This window comes from Chelmon rostratus, chromosome 3 (assembly GCF_017976325.1).
Source record: "Chelmon rostratus isolate fCheRos1 chromosome 3, fCheRos1.pri, whole genome shotgun sequence".
In the NCBI taxonomy this organism is placed as follows: domain Eukaryota; kingdom Metazoa; phylum Chordata; class Actinopteri; order Chaetodontiformes; family Chaetodontidae; genus Chelmon; species Chelmon rostratus.
The window spans coordinates 4,259,928-4,276,803 of NC_055660.1; the positions used below are offsets into that span (position 1 = coordinate 4,259,928).

Consider the following 16,876-nt stretch of genomic DNA (forward strand, 5'->3'; position numbering starts at 1 on the left):
AGTCAACGACAACGTCATGCAGATTATCTCTGATGTTTATCACCAGCAACTTTTACATCACAGCAAAAAGGTGGAGGAGGTGGTCTGAGTGTCTCACCTTGGACAGATCTCTGAAGTTGCTGGGAAGGGTGAGGTCAAGTTCCTCGGAGTCGTAGTTGGTGATAACCCAGGGGAAGACCGGGTACTGGTTTAGATCATTGAAGGTCCGACCTGGAGGAAGCAAACAGGGTCAGAGAAGATAAACATTTAAAGGATTCACGGTGTCGAGGACAAACACCACAAGCTCAAAATGATTTCTGAAGCTTCAGGGTGACGTCACACAGGTGTTGGGCGGCGTCCTCACCGGAGATGGTGTTGAGGAAGATGAGGTACTCAAAGTTGGATATCTCGCGGCGTTGCCAGCGCTGGGTCATGTTGGCTGCCTTGAACAGCTGCTTTGGTGTGGCCAGAGAGATTCGTCTACAGAGAGAAAGACATAAAAACAGACATTAAACATCTGCAGCCGTTCGAGTGTTTCCTGCTCTGATGCCAATGGACAAATACCATGAAGCGGCGCCGGGACAAAGTCGGTCAATACATCACAAGAACAGCACTTGCAGATTAAAAAAGAAGCCTCGAGCTTTATTAGACTTTTACAATACAAATGTCATTATATGAAAAATCTATTGAACGTCCAGTCTTGCTAATTAAGAAGACAGATATGCAATAAAGTGGGTTGAATACGTATATTTGCGTGCATGCGCGCACACACACGCAGGGCCCAGAGCATGATGTATGCAGTGGGACAAAAACAAATGACCCCCAATCCAATTAAAACAAAGGAAAATGATGGAATTAATCACTGTCAGGGTGTGAGATTATAGTCATTAGGCCTCTCAAAGGTGAAAATACGACTTTCCAAATATGAGTGTACTACAAGACACACTGTTCTTATATGTATATCTTATATCCTGTGTTGTGATGTATTAATTATGTATTAACATAATTTCTATGTAGGTTTATGCATTTTCTTTTAATCCCGCCATAGATCATGTTACAATCAATGTAAACAGCTAGAGAGGAAAAAAGACAGAATGTGCTCGAAACTGGCAAAGTGTTTTAAAAGCAGCAGGATTATATCCAATTATGAGCAACAGTATTAAATGAATAATGAAGAGCGGTTGTGCAATTATTGTTGTGGCATTGGACATTAAATAATTTGTGCTGTGCTGGCTGTATTCGCTGGTGCGGGTGTGCACTGAGTTGCCCTGTACAGCTGTCCTCAGGTCAAAGAGTCAAGGTGTCCCTGGCCTGCAAACTAGCTTGATTAATGGGTCTAACACAAACATACACACACACACACACACCTCTCACCCTGACTCTGTATGTGTGTGTGCCACATACACACACACACACTCTCTCCTTCATCCACAGTGACTCATTACTGGATGCACTTCCTTACTCGCACTGATTACATAGTCTTCAGTGTTCACGGTTGCTACGTGAAGCATTTCTTGTTTCCTAATAGTGAGGAAACATTTCCCACAGATCCTAAATCTTCCTGACTCACATGTTCACTCCCCAGAATATTCGCCCGACAACAGCCGTCACAGCGCAGATTGATGAAGACAAATATTTCCCAATAAGCAGTATGAAACACAAATCCCTGCTGTATATGGAAAGAGCTATATACTGCACCGTGCCTTTGGATTTGGCTTCTTGCTAATGTCGTTGTACTCTCAGAGAAGGCCTGTTTGTGTACTATGTGGTGCATAAAGTACTTTACTCTGCATGAGGTTTCTTCCTTTTTTTCTGTTAAAATAAATAAAATTGACTTAAAAATTTGATTTTACCACCTTATAATAATGGATTAAACTGTAGCTGGCTGCATCAAATAGTAAGCATGAAAAGGCGCCGTAGATTAACACTTCCTGGCTATTCCTTTCATTTCTCCACAGGATCTTACAGTGGGAGCACACATGTCAGCAGCTGGGTCGGGCTTGGCTTCAGCACTGCCCGGACGCACGGCAGACATGATGTGAGGGAGGGGCGGGGGTGTGCCCTGCAGGCTTACAAGCAACTATTTGCTTCACACTGATGGAAATATATAAATGAACTGGACTCTGTTTGTGTGAAGCCAATTATGTTCGGGAGGTGAGGAGAGAGTGGGAGGGGCGGACAAATCAGTGACCCACCCCCTGTGTGCATGTGACAGCAAGAAAGGGAGGGAGCACGCTCAGTTTGGAGGTTTGTGGCGTATAAGTAGCACCAGTGTTAATGTTCTCTCATCCCATTTCGTTCCCTCTAACCGACGCCGTCTTTCCATATGTTTGATATTACGATCGGTTCAGATGTGGTGCTGTATGTATGTGATGCACACGAGCCCGCGGGGGATGTTTACAACCGTCACGAATGCGAATGCCACAAAAAAGAAAAAAAAACGAGCTGTGGTGCATTTCTGTGTTTGGCCGGGTGTCTCACCTGGTCTGCGGAAGACCAAAGTTCGTGCCCACCCCAACACGAGGAAGACTGTGGACCACCTTCTTGACTGTAGCTGCATCTGGGAAGTTCAACATGACTGCCGCTGCAAAGAGGCACAGAGAAATAAGATCAAGGATTATCCTCGTATTCCTCATAGAGCATAAAATCACCACTTATCTCGATAAAAACACCAAAACCTGTGTTTTTATAGCCATAAGGTAAATAAATAAAAAGGTGAAAATGGTTGCACATTTAGGTAATTATCAGGTGCTGCCTTACTTCTGTTGGCCATGAAGATTTCCAGAGCCGTATTCTGCAGTAGGTAGCGTCTGGAAAAGACGGCCCGGATCTCTGTGAACAGCCATTTTCCATGAAGGCCTTCTGTATAAGCTAGAATCTGGAGGACGGGACGGGAAAAGAGACCCAGGAGGGAAGGTGGTTGAATAATGAAACGGAATAAGGAGGGAATTTTCAAAAAGAAAGAGAAAGGACAGAAGAAATGAGAGGAAAGGAAGGGAGGAAGAGCAGAGACAGACGGCTAGGTTAGTTCATTTTTCACACAGTGACGGCACGGCGGCCTGAACAGCACGATTAATGTCTTATATTGATCAGCCGCGATGAAAAAGTGATTCCTTCAGCGAGAGAATGGGTGCTATTCAGCTGGAAGGAGTGAAGCAAACGTTTAGTTCACTAAAAGATAATCTATATTACGGCATACAGGTGACTATCAGAAAATATATCATCATTATAACACATATAAAATACAAAAAAATGTAGTTTTGATGTGATAATAACTGATTAGACTCCATTCTGTATTTGCATTGAGGTACATGAGGTTTGCTAGCTCCAGATTTAAAAATGCTTCGATGAGCTGAGCTTAATCTGTCCCCGTGGAGATTGTGGTGGCTGTCGGGGTAACTTGTTCTGATGGCTGCCACTGTGCCTGACAGACCCATATGCTCGGCCCTGACCCTAAGATTCGCACTCCTACTAATCCAGCATTTAGATTTGCTACTAACCTACTTAGCACTGCTTTGTTAACGAGGCTTTTGTTTCAACCTCTGCGTTTAGCTTCAAAAGCGTCTGCTGACAGGGGGCGTGCAGGGATACTGCAGAAAGGTAAAAGGGACGCTTTAGGTTGTCACAGCGTGGTTCAGAGGCTGTGTTATTAATCAGAAATATTCAAATGCGAGCTAGCGAGCTAGGCCTAGCGGTAAGTTAAAGGAGCTCATTAAAGGCAGGGGACAGCAGAGGGGACCAGCTGAGGCCTCTGCCAACCAGCTGAGGACAACCTCTCCCTCGCCGTCTCGATGAGGAATAAGACCTGCCTGCATCGCGGACTCACTTCAAAGTCTCTGGAGTTCAATTAAATGTGGATTAGCGGTTTGTAGAAGCTCGCTGGGGCTGCATCCGCCAGCCTCCTATCTTCCTTAACAGGAGCTCAAGATGACTATACCAGTCAGCGCCAGCCTCTAGCAAACCCCTTCACAAAGATATCGCAGCTCTCATAAGTAAACAGTACAATATTTCATCTTCAAGCAAAAGTGGTTGCATGCAGAAAACTAACAGATCTGTGGGAAGTGAAAAATCTTACAGCTAGGGTGTTCATTTGAGATTCAATGGCACAATGCAGGGAAGTCGGGCTGTGCAGCAAATATCAAAATGCATTGTTTTGCACTTCTGTTTTAGTGCTATAGCCTGTTAATTAGTGAGATCCAGGTCTTAAGGTATATAAACAGACTGTCTCCTCTAACAGTGAGACACTGAGTTTTGAAGACAAACAGGTTAAAGTAAGGCTAAATAGGTTTTCTCTATTAACACACACGTTGGCTATCAGATTACCAGGTCAGGAACCCTGCAGAAATCCCAGTATATAAAATATATAAAACCAGCTTCTCTGCCTCTATCTGATCAACAATGAAATTCCAGTGTTTCAGGTGTACAATGAGTGAGCGCTTGGGGAGTAACCTTTCACCTCCAAAAGGGAGTGGTTGACTCATTTCATCCCCAAGAGCACGCTCAAAGACCTCCCAGCAGACGTCAAGGAGATGCTCAGGCCTGACGTGACAAAGTTGCAGCCTCTGATTCCACAGATAGATATGACAGCAGCGGAGGCAGCCAGATATCATTTTCCCCTGGACCGATGAATCTCCAGGAAGGCTGTAAATAGCACTCTATGTTCCCAAGATCATCGTCCATATCGGCAGCGCCCTTTTCCTTGCAGATGAAAAGGCTGAGCGAGTGACAAGGCGCGTGACAAACTATCCACGCTGTAGCGCTCTCGCCGCTCTGACCGCGTCGGGACAAATTGCGACGGTGTGGAGGTTATTGTCCGAGCTGGAATTATGGCTGCGCCGGCTTGCTCTGTGATAAATAGCAACGGTGGAGCTGAATCAGTCAAACTCAAAGAGATGATAATGCTACGGGGTCAGGGGAGGAATCTGTGTGCTCGCTCATCACATTAATGTTTTACTATCCGAACAGAAAAAGGTTTAAAAATGATACAAATAGAAAGAAAAAATGAGAAGATCCCATAAAGGGGAGCTTAAACATCAACGTGATTGGTTGAGTATGAGGCACAGTTTTATTGATGTGTCATTTCACGTGGAACATTATCCATGGATTCAGGCCTGGTGCATCCCGAGATCAATTTCAAAGAGTCACGCGGGAGGACGCAGCCAAACAGAAAACAAAGGAACCCGTCTCGGTCGCGACGCTCTCTCCCCGTCTCTCCCTCCTCCTCTTTCAACCTGTTTGTGCGCCGGGCTGCTGCTCATTTCTGAAGCGCTGTCGTTTGTCTCTGTCAGATGCCCAAAAGACTGCGGAATGAAGAGGGACACATGAAGAGTGGCCGGGCGACTGTGGCTACGGTGTGTAACCACACACACACACTCACACAGGAACTGTCACCGCTGAGTCTGCCAGACGCTCCTCGCCAGCCGACCCTCTCCATCAGCCTTTCCTCCGCGAACCCAGCTTCCTCTACCCGCGGCAGCCTCTTTAGAAACACGGGTGGAGCCGAGCAGAGGAACATGGTGCCGCGGATGAAATTTAATTGAAACTGCGCTGAATTGGGGGAGAGTTAGGGGAGCAACAGAGCAACTATCAGCAGCAGCGTGGCTGAAGATAGATGAGGCTCTCAACCGCCTTCGCTGCCGCCAGGCTGAGCGAGTGTGTGTGTTTTTGGGCTGATAAGACCCTCGAGTTGAAGAGGACAGAAGCCACTGCCAGTTCCTAATAAAGTAAATCCCTATTTGTCATAAAATAAGAAACAAAAGTCTAGTTTTAACACCAAGAGTGTTGTTTCTGCAGAAGAAACGCTTAAAACAGCACATAAACAGGGTTTGATAAGCGGCAGATGCATATTTGCTCGTTTAATGTGCATCCTTGAAGGAAAACGCGGTGATTGAAGTTCAATTTGTTGCCTGTTATTAAGCATTTCCGCATGGCTGCCTCAGTTAAAGGATAATGGATGAGGGATTTATTATTACCTTTTGGTCAAATGAAGTGGTGTGGGAGATAAGGTGATGAAATTAATGAGCGGGAGGAAGAGAGGTGATCCATCAACATCAAAACAGAGACGAGGGACAAGCAGTATTGGGAGAACTTGATAGGATTCATAAAAAAAAATAAAAACCTGTGGACTTATCAGCATGCAGAGTTGCTTATTGCTTTTCATTTCCCAAAAGCTGTCCACTACCCACACATCGCAGAATTACTTTTAAACGCAAACAATCGACTGAGATTAGAGATTCCAAAGACTTGTACTAATTAAAGGAGCCTTTGCAGATGCAAAGGAAAGCGCTGTGTATAGGTACACCAGAGACTGTGAGGTTTGTGCCTCTTCCTCACTCGACTGATCACAGAATCAAGCCATCTACAAAACCCCGAGTTTCAGTGTGCTGAGACGCTGACAGCGCTTTTACTGCAGCAGCAAATGAGAAAGAAAGCCCAGACAAACACGAGCTGACATTTAAGAGCTTTCTGACACTCTCATCTGGTGCATCCACATGAACGCTGCAACTCTCGTAATCCTGCTCCCACTATTCCTTCCTCATATGTTCCTCACCTCCTCCCTCATCGCCTCAACCCCCACCATCCTCTGTTCCAAACAAGGACTTGTCACCCCCCATCAGTAAATGAGTTCATCGGACTAACGAGCAGGCAAAGGGCCCCGACACACTAACAAGGGTCTGTTGGCTGCCTGCGCCTCTGGACCAATCAGGACCCTCATCGCCGTTGACACAAAGCCTCCCCAAGCCCTCTGGAGCCAATTAAGACAGATTTTGCTTTTGAGATTGAGTGATAGCCAGAAAAAAGATCGCAGGGAGTGGGAAGGACTGAGAGTACTGCGCTGGGAAGACAGACACAGAGACGTGTTGGCATATTTTCATTGTTTCAAGCAAAAGCCGGTACAGGTAGGAGGTGAACAGTTGGAGGGTAGTTGGTTGGATGTTGGTGGAAAACAGTGCTCCTTCACCATAAGACCCTGGAATCATGTGACCTTAAGACAGTGCAGCCACATGACTCGACTTTCACACTCCAACAGTTATCCTGTAGCCTTTGTACCTCAGCGAGAGCATGATTTAACCAACAGGCCATGACACCACCTCTGTCTCACCACGTGCTCCATGATTATTGGAGGAACTTCTTTGAGAAATAAGTTCAACATTTTGGGAAGTAATCTTATTCATGTTCTTGCCCAGAGTTAGATGAGGGTGATACCACTCATAGAGAAAACAAAACAGTAAAGCCACAACATGTCATTTTTACACCTCAGTTTTAGTGTGGATTAAACAAGATGTAACGTGTTAATTGGTGAGTAAAATAGAGTCGAGTAAACTTTATTGTCCCCGAGGGCAAATTTGTCTTGAGCGCAGCGCTACAGTGTGTTGATTCACGTAAAAACATGAGAAACGTTTGACACGACAGCCGCTTCACATACAAACATCTTAAAGCATATAAGACCAACAACAAAGAAATTAATTAAAGAGCTGAAGTGCTTTTGTATGTACTGCATATTGTTCTATAGCACTAGAATTTACTACTGGCATTCAGGAGGAGGCCAGAACAAACGACAGCTTCAAGCAGTTTGATTCGTCCTGATGGCAGAGGTTCGTATTCAGAGAAGCTGCTGAGAGTCCGGCATGATTTCTGTCGCTTGTTTCACGACCGCCTTCTCATAAAACCTCCATATGGCCAATAGTTCCCCCTTGTTTCCAATCATGCTAAGCTAAGCTACCCAGCTGCTAGCTGTATCTTCACATTGAATAGAAGAGGACTTCCCAAAATGTCAAACTATCTCTTAAAAACAGTGTTATAGACAAAATTAACAGGCACAAACCTATATATCGATCTACCTATCTATCAGCATCGTACCTTGAGTTCATGTGTTTGAGAGAACAGACAATGCCGACTGTCAACAAGCTTCAATATAAGTCGTGAGGACCACTTGTCTTCTCCAGTGATTGATGGGCACAATTGTTCTACCATCATGTAACTAATTCAAGATGTAATCACTGGTCACACATAAAGGTCTATTTGCCTCGAGGGAAGTAAAACAAACTACAAGGTTCAAAAAAATAAACACCGCTAAGGAGCTGCGCTGGAGTGTGAGAGAATTAAAGCAAAATAAACAAGCCCAGCTTGCAGCAAGTGTGAGGTTATGAAGCCTAAAGGCTCAAAGCATTCAGTCCTAAACGTCACCCAGTAAGAGCTCGGACTCCCCGAATAAAGTCCCCTTTGAAAGGATCTTTGGGGCCACTTAGTCTGAATTTAGCCTAATAAGGATTAAACCCCTTTTTGGCCCTTTTCACTGTTTGCCAACAGGTTAGCCTTTTCTCCTTCCCTTTCCTTGGCTGCTTAGCCTTTTTGAAGTGGGAACAAAAAGAAGGTCTTGTGTGGATTTAAGGAAATGCTGCAGTGGTCTCGGGGTTAATTGGTAGAGAAGTGAAAATTTCAGTGCGGTAACTCATTAAACATTCAGCCTTTGGGCATAAGCCATGAGGATGAAAGCCTCAGAAGGGCCCTGACACATAATAAGATGCTATAGTGGCAATGCTAATGGGGGCAGGTATACATAAACATATAATTCATAATTTAACATATGACAAGTTGTAACCATACCAAATAATGCAATATTTTTTAACCTTATTTTTGAAACTTCCACAGAGATAGCATGAAGGGATGTATATAAAATGGCCCCAAATAGTTTTTTTTTTTTAAATATTCAAGATCAACTCTTCCTTTTTTACCCCATCACAGCTTAGACCGGGGCAACAAAGGGCAGCGTTAGTCTCTCAAAGGTGATGGGGAACAAAGGCTGGATAAGAAGTGAAGGGACGAGGGCTGTGAAATGCAGCAGACACCCGCAGATCGCAGAAAGCGAGGCGCCGCCCTGCTGGCTGCATCGTGGTTCTCCTGTCCCTGTTGGGACGGTGTAACTGAACAGAATTTCGTTGCACTTGGAAACTTGTGTGATGACAATAAATGATTCCTGATTCCTGATTCCTGATTCCTGATTGAGAAGATCCTCTCTGCTGTCTTTGCATTATCATGATGCACCTGTAAAAACCTCTATCGTTGAAATTCTACATCGGACATGGACATTGCCATAAAGAAATGTCACGGTATAGATTTACACAGTGCACAGAGAACTACAGTAATCATAATACATGCTCTTAAATTAGACGATACCACAGCAACAGAAATCAGGAATTAAAAGCAGATCTACATGCCGGTACATATAAAAAGCACGGCTAAGACACCAGCAGCTACATATAAGACCTTAATAGTATTGCAGGGACCTGTTGAGATCACACTGAAAGGGTTTAAAAACATCCCTTGATTTGTCAAGCTCATCAGTAAACACTTGCACATCGGGAAAGGGAGAAAAAGAATGTATGTGCTTTTCACCAATACTCAGAAAATCAAGGAGACAACCCAGAACCAACACTGAGGCTCAGGAGCTGTCTTAAACTCAATGCTATTGCCCCCCCCTCCAGGTCCCCCTGTAAGCTGCCATAGCAAACATCAGACAGGTTAAGATCGCTGACCGGCTCCTATCGCATTCTCCCCGCTTTCCTTCAATCTCTCATTTTGCCATTTAGAGATGGATAGGCTTTTTTTTGGGGGTTGGTGCGAGGTTTCGCTGAAGTAAATTCTTTTCTAATCCGGCTATTGTCACCAGCTTAAGCGGGTGTGGGGTGAAAAGTACACCCCTCTTGGGGAATTTCGGGGCTGGTTGTCCGAGGGGAAAGAAGATGGAGAGAATGGGACTTGTATGAAGGGAAACGGCTCGGGATACTTTAAGAATGTGAAGGTGACTCAATTGGAGCTTCAGGTTTATCAGTGACAAGCATTTTGAGTTACAGATGTAATAGATTGAGCTGAATTAGCAAACATCTTCAACGCTCCGGAGGCAGATAAACTATGAAGCAACCAAACGCAAATGAAGTATAACAAGACTCACTGAGATGTGCTCGTAGTAGATGTCTGTCTATTATCTCTGTCTGGTTGAGTTGATATTCTTTATTCTTAATTCACTTTACGTGACTTAAGATTGAATCCGCCGATTGCTTTGAGAGGAACAAGCTGTAAAAAATATGTAAAAACATCATCAGCATAAAAAGTTTAAAATTTACACATCTGGTATCCTCTCCTTGTGGCTCATTTTTGGTCTACTGAAATCCTAAAGGGAACATCTAGCTCTCAAGCTGCTAAATGTTAGTCTATGTTCACCAATTTGTCCCGAACTCTACCAGCACGTTTGCTGAAAAGTACCTGCTGCGTTCGGAGAGGATGCAGATGAGAGTAAAGCTGTGAGCTGTAAAACCAAAACAATGAGCAGAAAGAAGCTAAAGCGCTCTGTAGCTCTGAGGGGCACTGCAATTATCTGTGGGTTGGTCAATATAAGCGACCCCTTTCACATTACATGTGCAATTTGATCCTTTGTTAAAATAAAAACTTTAATTACTGCAGCTTTATAGAGAGTCGAGCACTTATTGATTGGGGTTCAAACATTTTACAGTTTCATTTAACTTGGACTCAGCATTTCATTTTACGATGCAGATTGAATGTGGTTGGGATTACTGGTGCAAAACAAATTTGATGTGCTTCATCTTTTGCCACTGGGATGTTAAATTAACAAGATGGTGTGTTCCCTCTCTCGTGGTTTCTACAAGAAAAACTTAGTGTTATAGATCATCTGAGTATTAGAATTGCTTTTCCATTTATACCTTAATGCATCTTATTCTGGAGTCTTGCTCCTACAGAGGAAAAGTAAAGCTCTGTTGTGCTGATGTCTGCTAGAAAGGAGTCTTGGATGAGTAAGTAATCTGCAGAATGTCCCTGCGGATGTGCCGTTTCAACCAGACTGGATGGGTCATTAACCATAACGGCAATGGAGGCACCATTGAATTCAGCAATGTAACATTCTGCTCTGGGGCACATGAGATGTCTTTACACAGCGTACACATCAATGCTATCAGCATACCTTCTAAAAACAAACACATCTGGTTGGAATTACTCGTAATTTCTTTTAGAAATTAACAGCTGGATGAATATTGACATGCAGCTATATAAAATCAATATTATGTCCTAGTCCAGTCTTTTTACTTTTGTGTTTATGAGGCATTCTATGATTAGAAATAGAGCAAAAAGGACGCTCAACAACACATATTTACTCATATTCTGCGACATATGGATCCAGTGTTATCATCTGAAATGCAGCACAGACCTTCCTGACAAAACAAGAGCACATTTACAATTCCAATTTCCAATACGCCGGGCTGGACATCGATCTTTCAATTGGAGCCGGGTGTCTCTCTGACCTCAGCTGAATAACAGAGGCTTGTGTGAACAGCAGGTACACAGGTGCTGATTGTAATATCAGTAGCCTACCAGGCAGACTGGCATCCATAAACAGGCCTATCCATCAGGCTGGTGTGTTGCCTTTGACACGTGTGTCAGGGGCAGACGAAGGGAATAAATGATGGAGAGAGGGGATCAATCAAAGGAAGGGAGGGGAGGCACCTGCCCCCTGACTGGTCCAGTCAAGCCCAGAGATGGAACATGATGGAGGGGCTAGGCTCAGGTGCAAAGAGGGGGTGGCAGCTCTTTGTCTGGAGGTGCTTGGTTAAGAGTGAGCCAGGTCTCAGCCACAGTGGTCTGTGGTTGTGTTAAGGTCCAAAGTCAGGTCGCAAACAGAGGGCTAGAGACAGGCCGAGCATGTTTATTAGTGAAAAGAGATGGGGTAGCTGTTTGTGTGCTTGTGTGTGCGTGAGGGAACCGCAACTGAAAGCGAGACATTAGTCATCATTAGGTGGCGAGATGACACTGTGTCTAATGGTTCTTTATGTGATTGCCAATGTGGCAATTGTCTCTCCCCGACCTGTCCTTCCTGGTTACCAACTCGCTGCAGAGGCTCATCAGCCAGTTTTGCACAAGAGTCACAGTTTGAATTGAGTCAAGGGTGAGAAAGAAATTCAGACATCTCCTAACTGAACTGAAACTCTCTGATCAGAACTGCAAATTAAGGAAAAAAAACTGCAGGGCAAACAAACTTCAGACAAAACAAAAAAACGGGCCACAATGGCCACAAATGCCTGTGCAACATCACATGGTGATCAATGCAATAGTTGAGAAATTGCAGTCTGAACTAAAGCGCAGGATCTCCAAAAGACAGCACAGCAGCCATTCTATTGACTTCTGCACAGCTTTGAAGCCCATCATTAACAAGTCTTTCTCCATCACTCTTTGACACGCCACATCTGGCCAGAGGAGCGTTGACCTCATCCCGACAGAATGAGCTCACCGTCGCTGATTCGAACAACTGCAGTGAAACACGAGACACCGTATCACAACCATCGACGTGGTTTGAGACTCAAACGTCAGAAGACGCCGAGGTGGAGAGCATCTGCAGACAGACAGAGACAGCAAAGAAGGTAACGAGACTTCACTGCTCTACTGTGGAGCAGAAATTCACTTCAGGAAGCCTTAAACCTTTATTTAGCCTTATCTCCCCTGATTGGCCGATATTACTCATAATTGTTCGCACATGCCTTCATGTTGGACTGTGACTTGGCATAAGCGGTGAGGCAAAACGAGAGGAACAGTACGATGATAATTGGGTTTCTGGTGACTGGATGAGCCAAAGTGGGCCGCGAGGTGATGATGCTTCAGATTAAACTGACCCTGGATGTTGAGAATTCAAGGACGGGGGGAAATCGAGGAGAAACGAATGGCGGCTGTGATGCTAACAAGTCTGTCTGGGGTGAGGAAGCGCTTCATCTCTTCCAGGTGCTGTTATTACTGTACCTGGAAAGCAGGGAGGGGCAGACAGTGAAAGAGTGAAGGAAACAGGGGGAATAAAGAGAAAGAAGGTCATCCCAACCCATCACTCCACCAGTTGTCGTCGTGGTGTGGCTGAGCGATTTATTGACCATCTCAGGATGCGCTCTGTCAGAGAGGACGAGGAGGTGGAACGGCATGAAGGAGAGAAGGAGGGAGGGAACGAAGGAGGCCAATATGAATGAGTGGGACTGAGGGGATCCGTTTCCTTGGCCTCATTGATAATGACATACCTGCTTGGGCTGTCCGTTAGTCCTATAGCACACACTACTTAGGCTCTAACTGGAAAATCAATAGGCTCCTCTCTCAGAGACCTCTTGCTGCCATGGCTCTTCGTGATTGGCAGCTGCAGCCGAAGGTCGTCCCAGGCGACCATGAGAGTTTGGCGGAGCGAGCAGGAGGCGGGGGGAGGGGTTCAGTCCCAGCAGTTTGACACTTTAGGGAGAGCTTAACGACATGGGACTGGTCGCTACATAACACCAGGGTGGTTTTCCTTGACTGAGTGACCATCCATTCAGTCACTCCAGCTAAACCCGAGGAGCCGTCACCACCCCGCTAATTAGAGTTACCAATGTCTTCTCAATGGGGGTTTTATCATTGCATAGACCAAGGCTGGACACTGACCTTTAGGAAAAATTTACTGGCACTCTTTCCAAAACACTTTCCCACCTGGCTTTTGGCGAAAACTTGTTTGGAAACATGGGTGTTTCCACGGTGCTTCAGAAAAAGCAGCACAATTTAACTCTTCATGAAAACTAAACACAGCCAATACATGTTTTTGTACAGTGAGTGTTTGCATAGAAACAAGCTGAGGAGGTCAAAAATAACATCATTAGAGCTGCTCTGATTTCTGCTATGGCGTGTATTTTTTGGGGTTTGAGCAGGATGTGCATTTTTTGTAATTTATACCATGCATTACTGGGACATACCATTAGCTGCATGGCATGATTATATATCACTGACATTTAACTGACTTTGCTAGTCCAATAAAAATAACCTGTTGATGTCATTTCAGCAAATAAATAACTCTCATTCTGTGATTTGAGGCAGTTATATTTGATTCTAACATTGTTGTGTGGCCCTGTGGGTTATAATTTACTTCACTTTCCCATCACCCATTAGTTTCCAAATGCTCACTAAATGTATCCTGTGTTCCAGTAGTACAAAATACACTAAGAGAATAAATACTAATAAAGCTTAAAGTAGATGCAATGTATTAATGCTGACGGTGCAATACTTTTTCAGTTAGTCAAATTACAAGCAATAGCAATTACACATACAATCATAATGCATGTACAATGTTTATGTTGTGAAAAGGAGTATACGAGTCAGTCTGTGGCTTTAAAATTCAAATGAGAAGAATTTTAAAAATTCATTAGTAACAAGTAAAAAATGTTTTCAAAAATATTTCTAACTAACTTTCTGTTGCTGGAGCTTCTCCTCAATACATTGATTTTTTTCTCAACCTTCATCTGCTTCTTTTGTGTGTGATGGATTGTGGGACAACAGAGTCGATCAAAGCGACTCTAAAAAAATAATAATTTTAATTGTAGCATTTTTAAGTGTACATTTGCTATGAACCTACTAAATACTTAAACTACAGCTAGAATGAGTAAATATTTTGCAAACAGGACACAGGAGTAGTCTGTAATACACTCAGACTGCACTAAGGATCTAAGGCAAGGTTCCTCCAATCAGGTTTTTGCTGGTATTTCCTTTGACCAATCAGCTGGAAGTAGAGCGAATTTCACTTCCTCATTCATGCAATATTAGTAGTCTCCAGGAGTGGCTCTGCAACAATAACTCCACATGCAATATTGATGGCTTGTGTCTTAACATGGAGAGGGCGCTGCTAAACACACACAGACACACACACGCGCACACACACACACACACACACACAGACAGGCAAACACACATCTGCTCCGTGACTTCATCAGTCCTGCTCTCTGCCGAGCAGATGCAGGGCCCTGCCAGGCAATTAGTTGCCTGCGATGATTTTCTTTGAGCCCTCTGTGGAGGGAGCAGCTGGGTCCATCCGGGTTTCAGAGACAGCGACAAAATGTGTGAACAAGAGCATCGAAAATGTACTCGCTCGGCTCACGTGTGCACATGTGCATGTGTGCTGTTAGGCAGCGAGCCGCTTTCCCTGCACCTATCATGTTTCCAGACGAAAGGGGGGAGGAAAAAAAGAGGTCTAGCTTAAAATGCCAAGCCTTGACATCCCCTTCCCTTATCACTTGGAATCATAAAGCACACTAACTCAAGCAGACAGAGGGGGGAAACTGTTGCACATTTTGCTGCAAAACAATTTTTTTATATATATTGCCTTCATCAAATACCAGTGCTATGCGTTTGGAGATGTATTGCAAGGACCAAGGTCATTGTTAATATGACTGTGCCACTCTGCTGTGAATTACTTGTATGTACAGCATATAGTGACAATTCACACTGAAGATTCAACCAGTAGATGAAGCAGACAGACCAAATTATCACTGATATTAAATTTTATGACAAACATTTTACGACCTTTATGAAACAAGACCCTCACAGAAGGGACCAAATATGTTTCAGATATCTTCATGAGTCAAATTATGCCTTTGAGGAGGTTTTCCTAATTGTAAACTATGCTACGAAAACAGTGCACACACAGTAGTGAGCCACCTGCGGGTGCCCAGCGTAATCTGGTAGGAGGGGAGAGGGAAAGTAAGAATAAAGCCGAGACAGTAGGGAAGGAGAGCGAGCACAGAGGAGAGAAGAAAGGGGAAGCAGTGAGGTTAGTCATCAGCTGGCAGAGATTTGCACAGGCATGGACACCGTTTTGTGCTCGTGAGGGGATCACTGCCGAGTCGTCACACAGACTCAGATCAAAGAGCTCCCTGACAGGCCCCTGATCTTTTCTCCAGTCAATATAAAGCAGGGGGGAAAACTCTTCGGGAACCACAGATAATGCTGAATGTTTGCAGGAGATAAAGGGCACAAAGAAGTAGCGAGAATGGATGAATGAGTGAGCATCAGGTTGCCATGTATATTATTTATGTATAAGGAGAAGAAGGGGAAAAGTAAACGGAAAAACTATCCCAAAAGCTGCTACAGTTGCTCCCAGCTGTCCCAACACACACACACACACACACACGGTACATGTTCACACAGCTTTCAGAGATGTGTCTGACCTTAACACTTCATCTGGCAAAATAGACAGATTTAATAAAATCCAACCCACTGTGTCCACCCCGTTCTGCACTGCAATAAAGAATGAGCACAGTCGCTCGGACGCATGTTTAATAAGCTGCCCAAACGGACTCAGAACGGCTTTATAAAATCTTTGTTATCATTAAGCTACAGTTAGCACGTCCTTCATAATGTTTGGACACTTGCTCTCCAAGTAGTGTCCATTAATCTCTCTACGGTCGTCCTGAAATCAAACAGACAGATGTTTTTTTTCTCATTTATTTCTCTCCGTTTCTTTTTCTAAATTCCACTCCAACGTGGGGATAACTATCGCTTTACTCCAGCGCGATGCCGAGCGAAGGAATGTCAACGTTTCTTTCAAATTTCACAATAAATCAAGGCTGCCAAGTCAACTGTTGCTCGTCCTGCCACAGTTTCTCTGGATACTTCAGTGGCTGCTGAAAGAAAATCCAAACGGCTTTTGTGTTCATTTAGCCGCCTGTGCATCAAATTCAAATGTCGTGACACACCAGCGAAAGCTCCCCAGTAATGTTTCCTCATCAATGTTTTTACTTGGTGGGGATGTGTTAATTTGACACTAAACCTTTGCACTGAGACCCAAATATTAATTTAACTATTCGAGGTGAGAGGACATGCCCTGCCAAGTCAAAACTAATGAGAATTGTGCAGAATATTCATCCATGAAGTGCATAATTAAAATACAGTATACAGTTTGTGTGACAAGCTCCAAACAAATCTGATCCCACGTAAATCTAAATTAACACATGTTTAATTATGTAAACACACATATGTGCTCAAATATTCAGTAGGATGTGCACAAAGAACTAAATACTAAATTCTACAGATTTAATGGTAAGTTAGTTTATACTCCTTT

The 16,876-nt window shown here is 44.0% G+C and overlaps 1 protein-coding gene across 4 annotated transcripts in view; it reads right to left on the reverse strand.

Annotated features, from left to right (window-relative positions):
* Positions 1–16,876, reverse strand: part of lrba (LPS responsive beige-like anchor protein) — a 180,858-nt gene that overhangs the window by 47,218 nt on the left and 116,764 nt on the right. For all 4 annotated transcript variants that reach the window (XM_041933032.1, XM_041933033.1, XM_041933031.1 and 1 more), the window contains exons 40-43: positions 2,740–2,857; positions 2,461–2,563; positions 344–459; positions 98–210 (exon numbers count right to left, since the gene is read on the reverse strand). In XM_041933032.1, the coding sequence (XP_041788966.1) occupies positions 98–210; positions 344–459; positions 2,461–2,563; positions 2,740–2,857 (450 nt within the window). The remainder of the gene's footprint in view (positions 1–97; positions 211–343; positions 460–2,460; positions 2,564–2,739; positions 2,858–16,876) is intronic.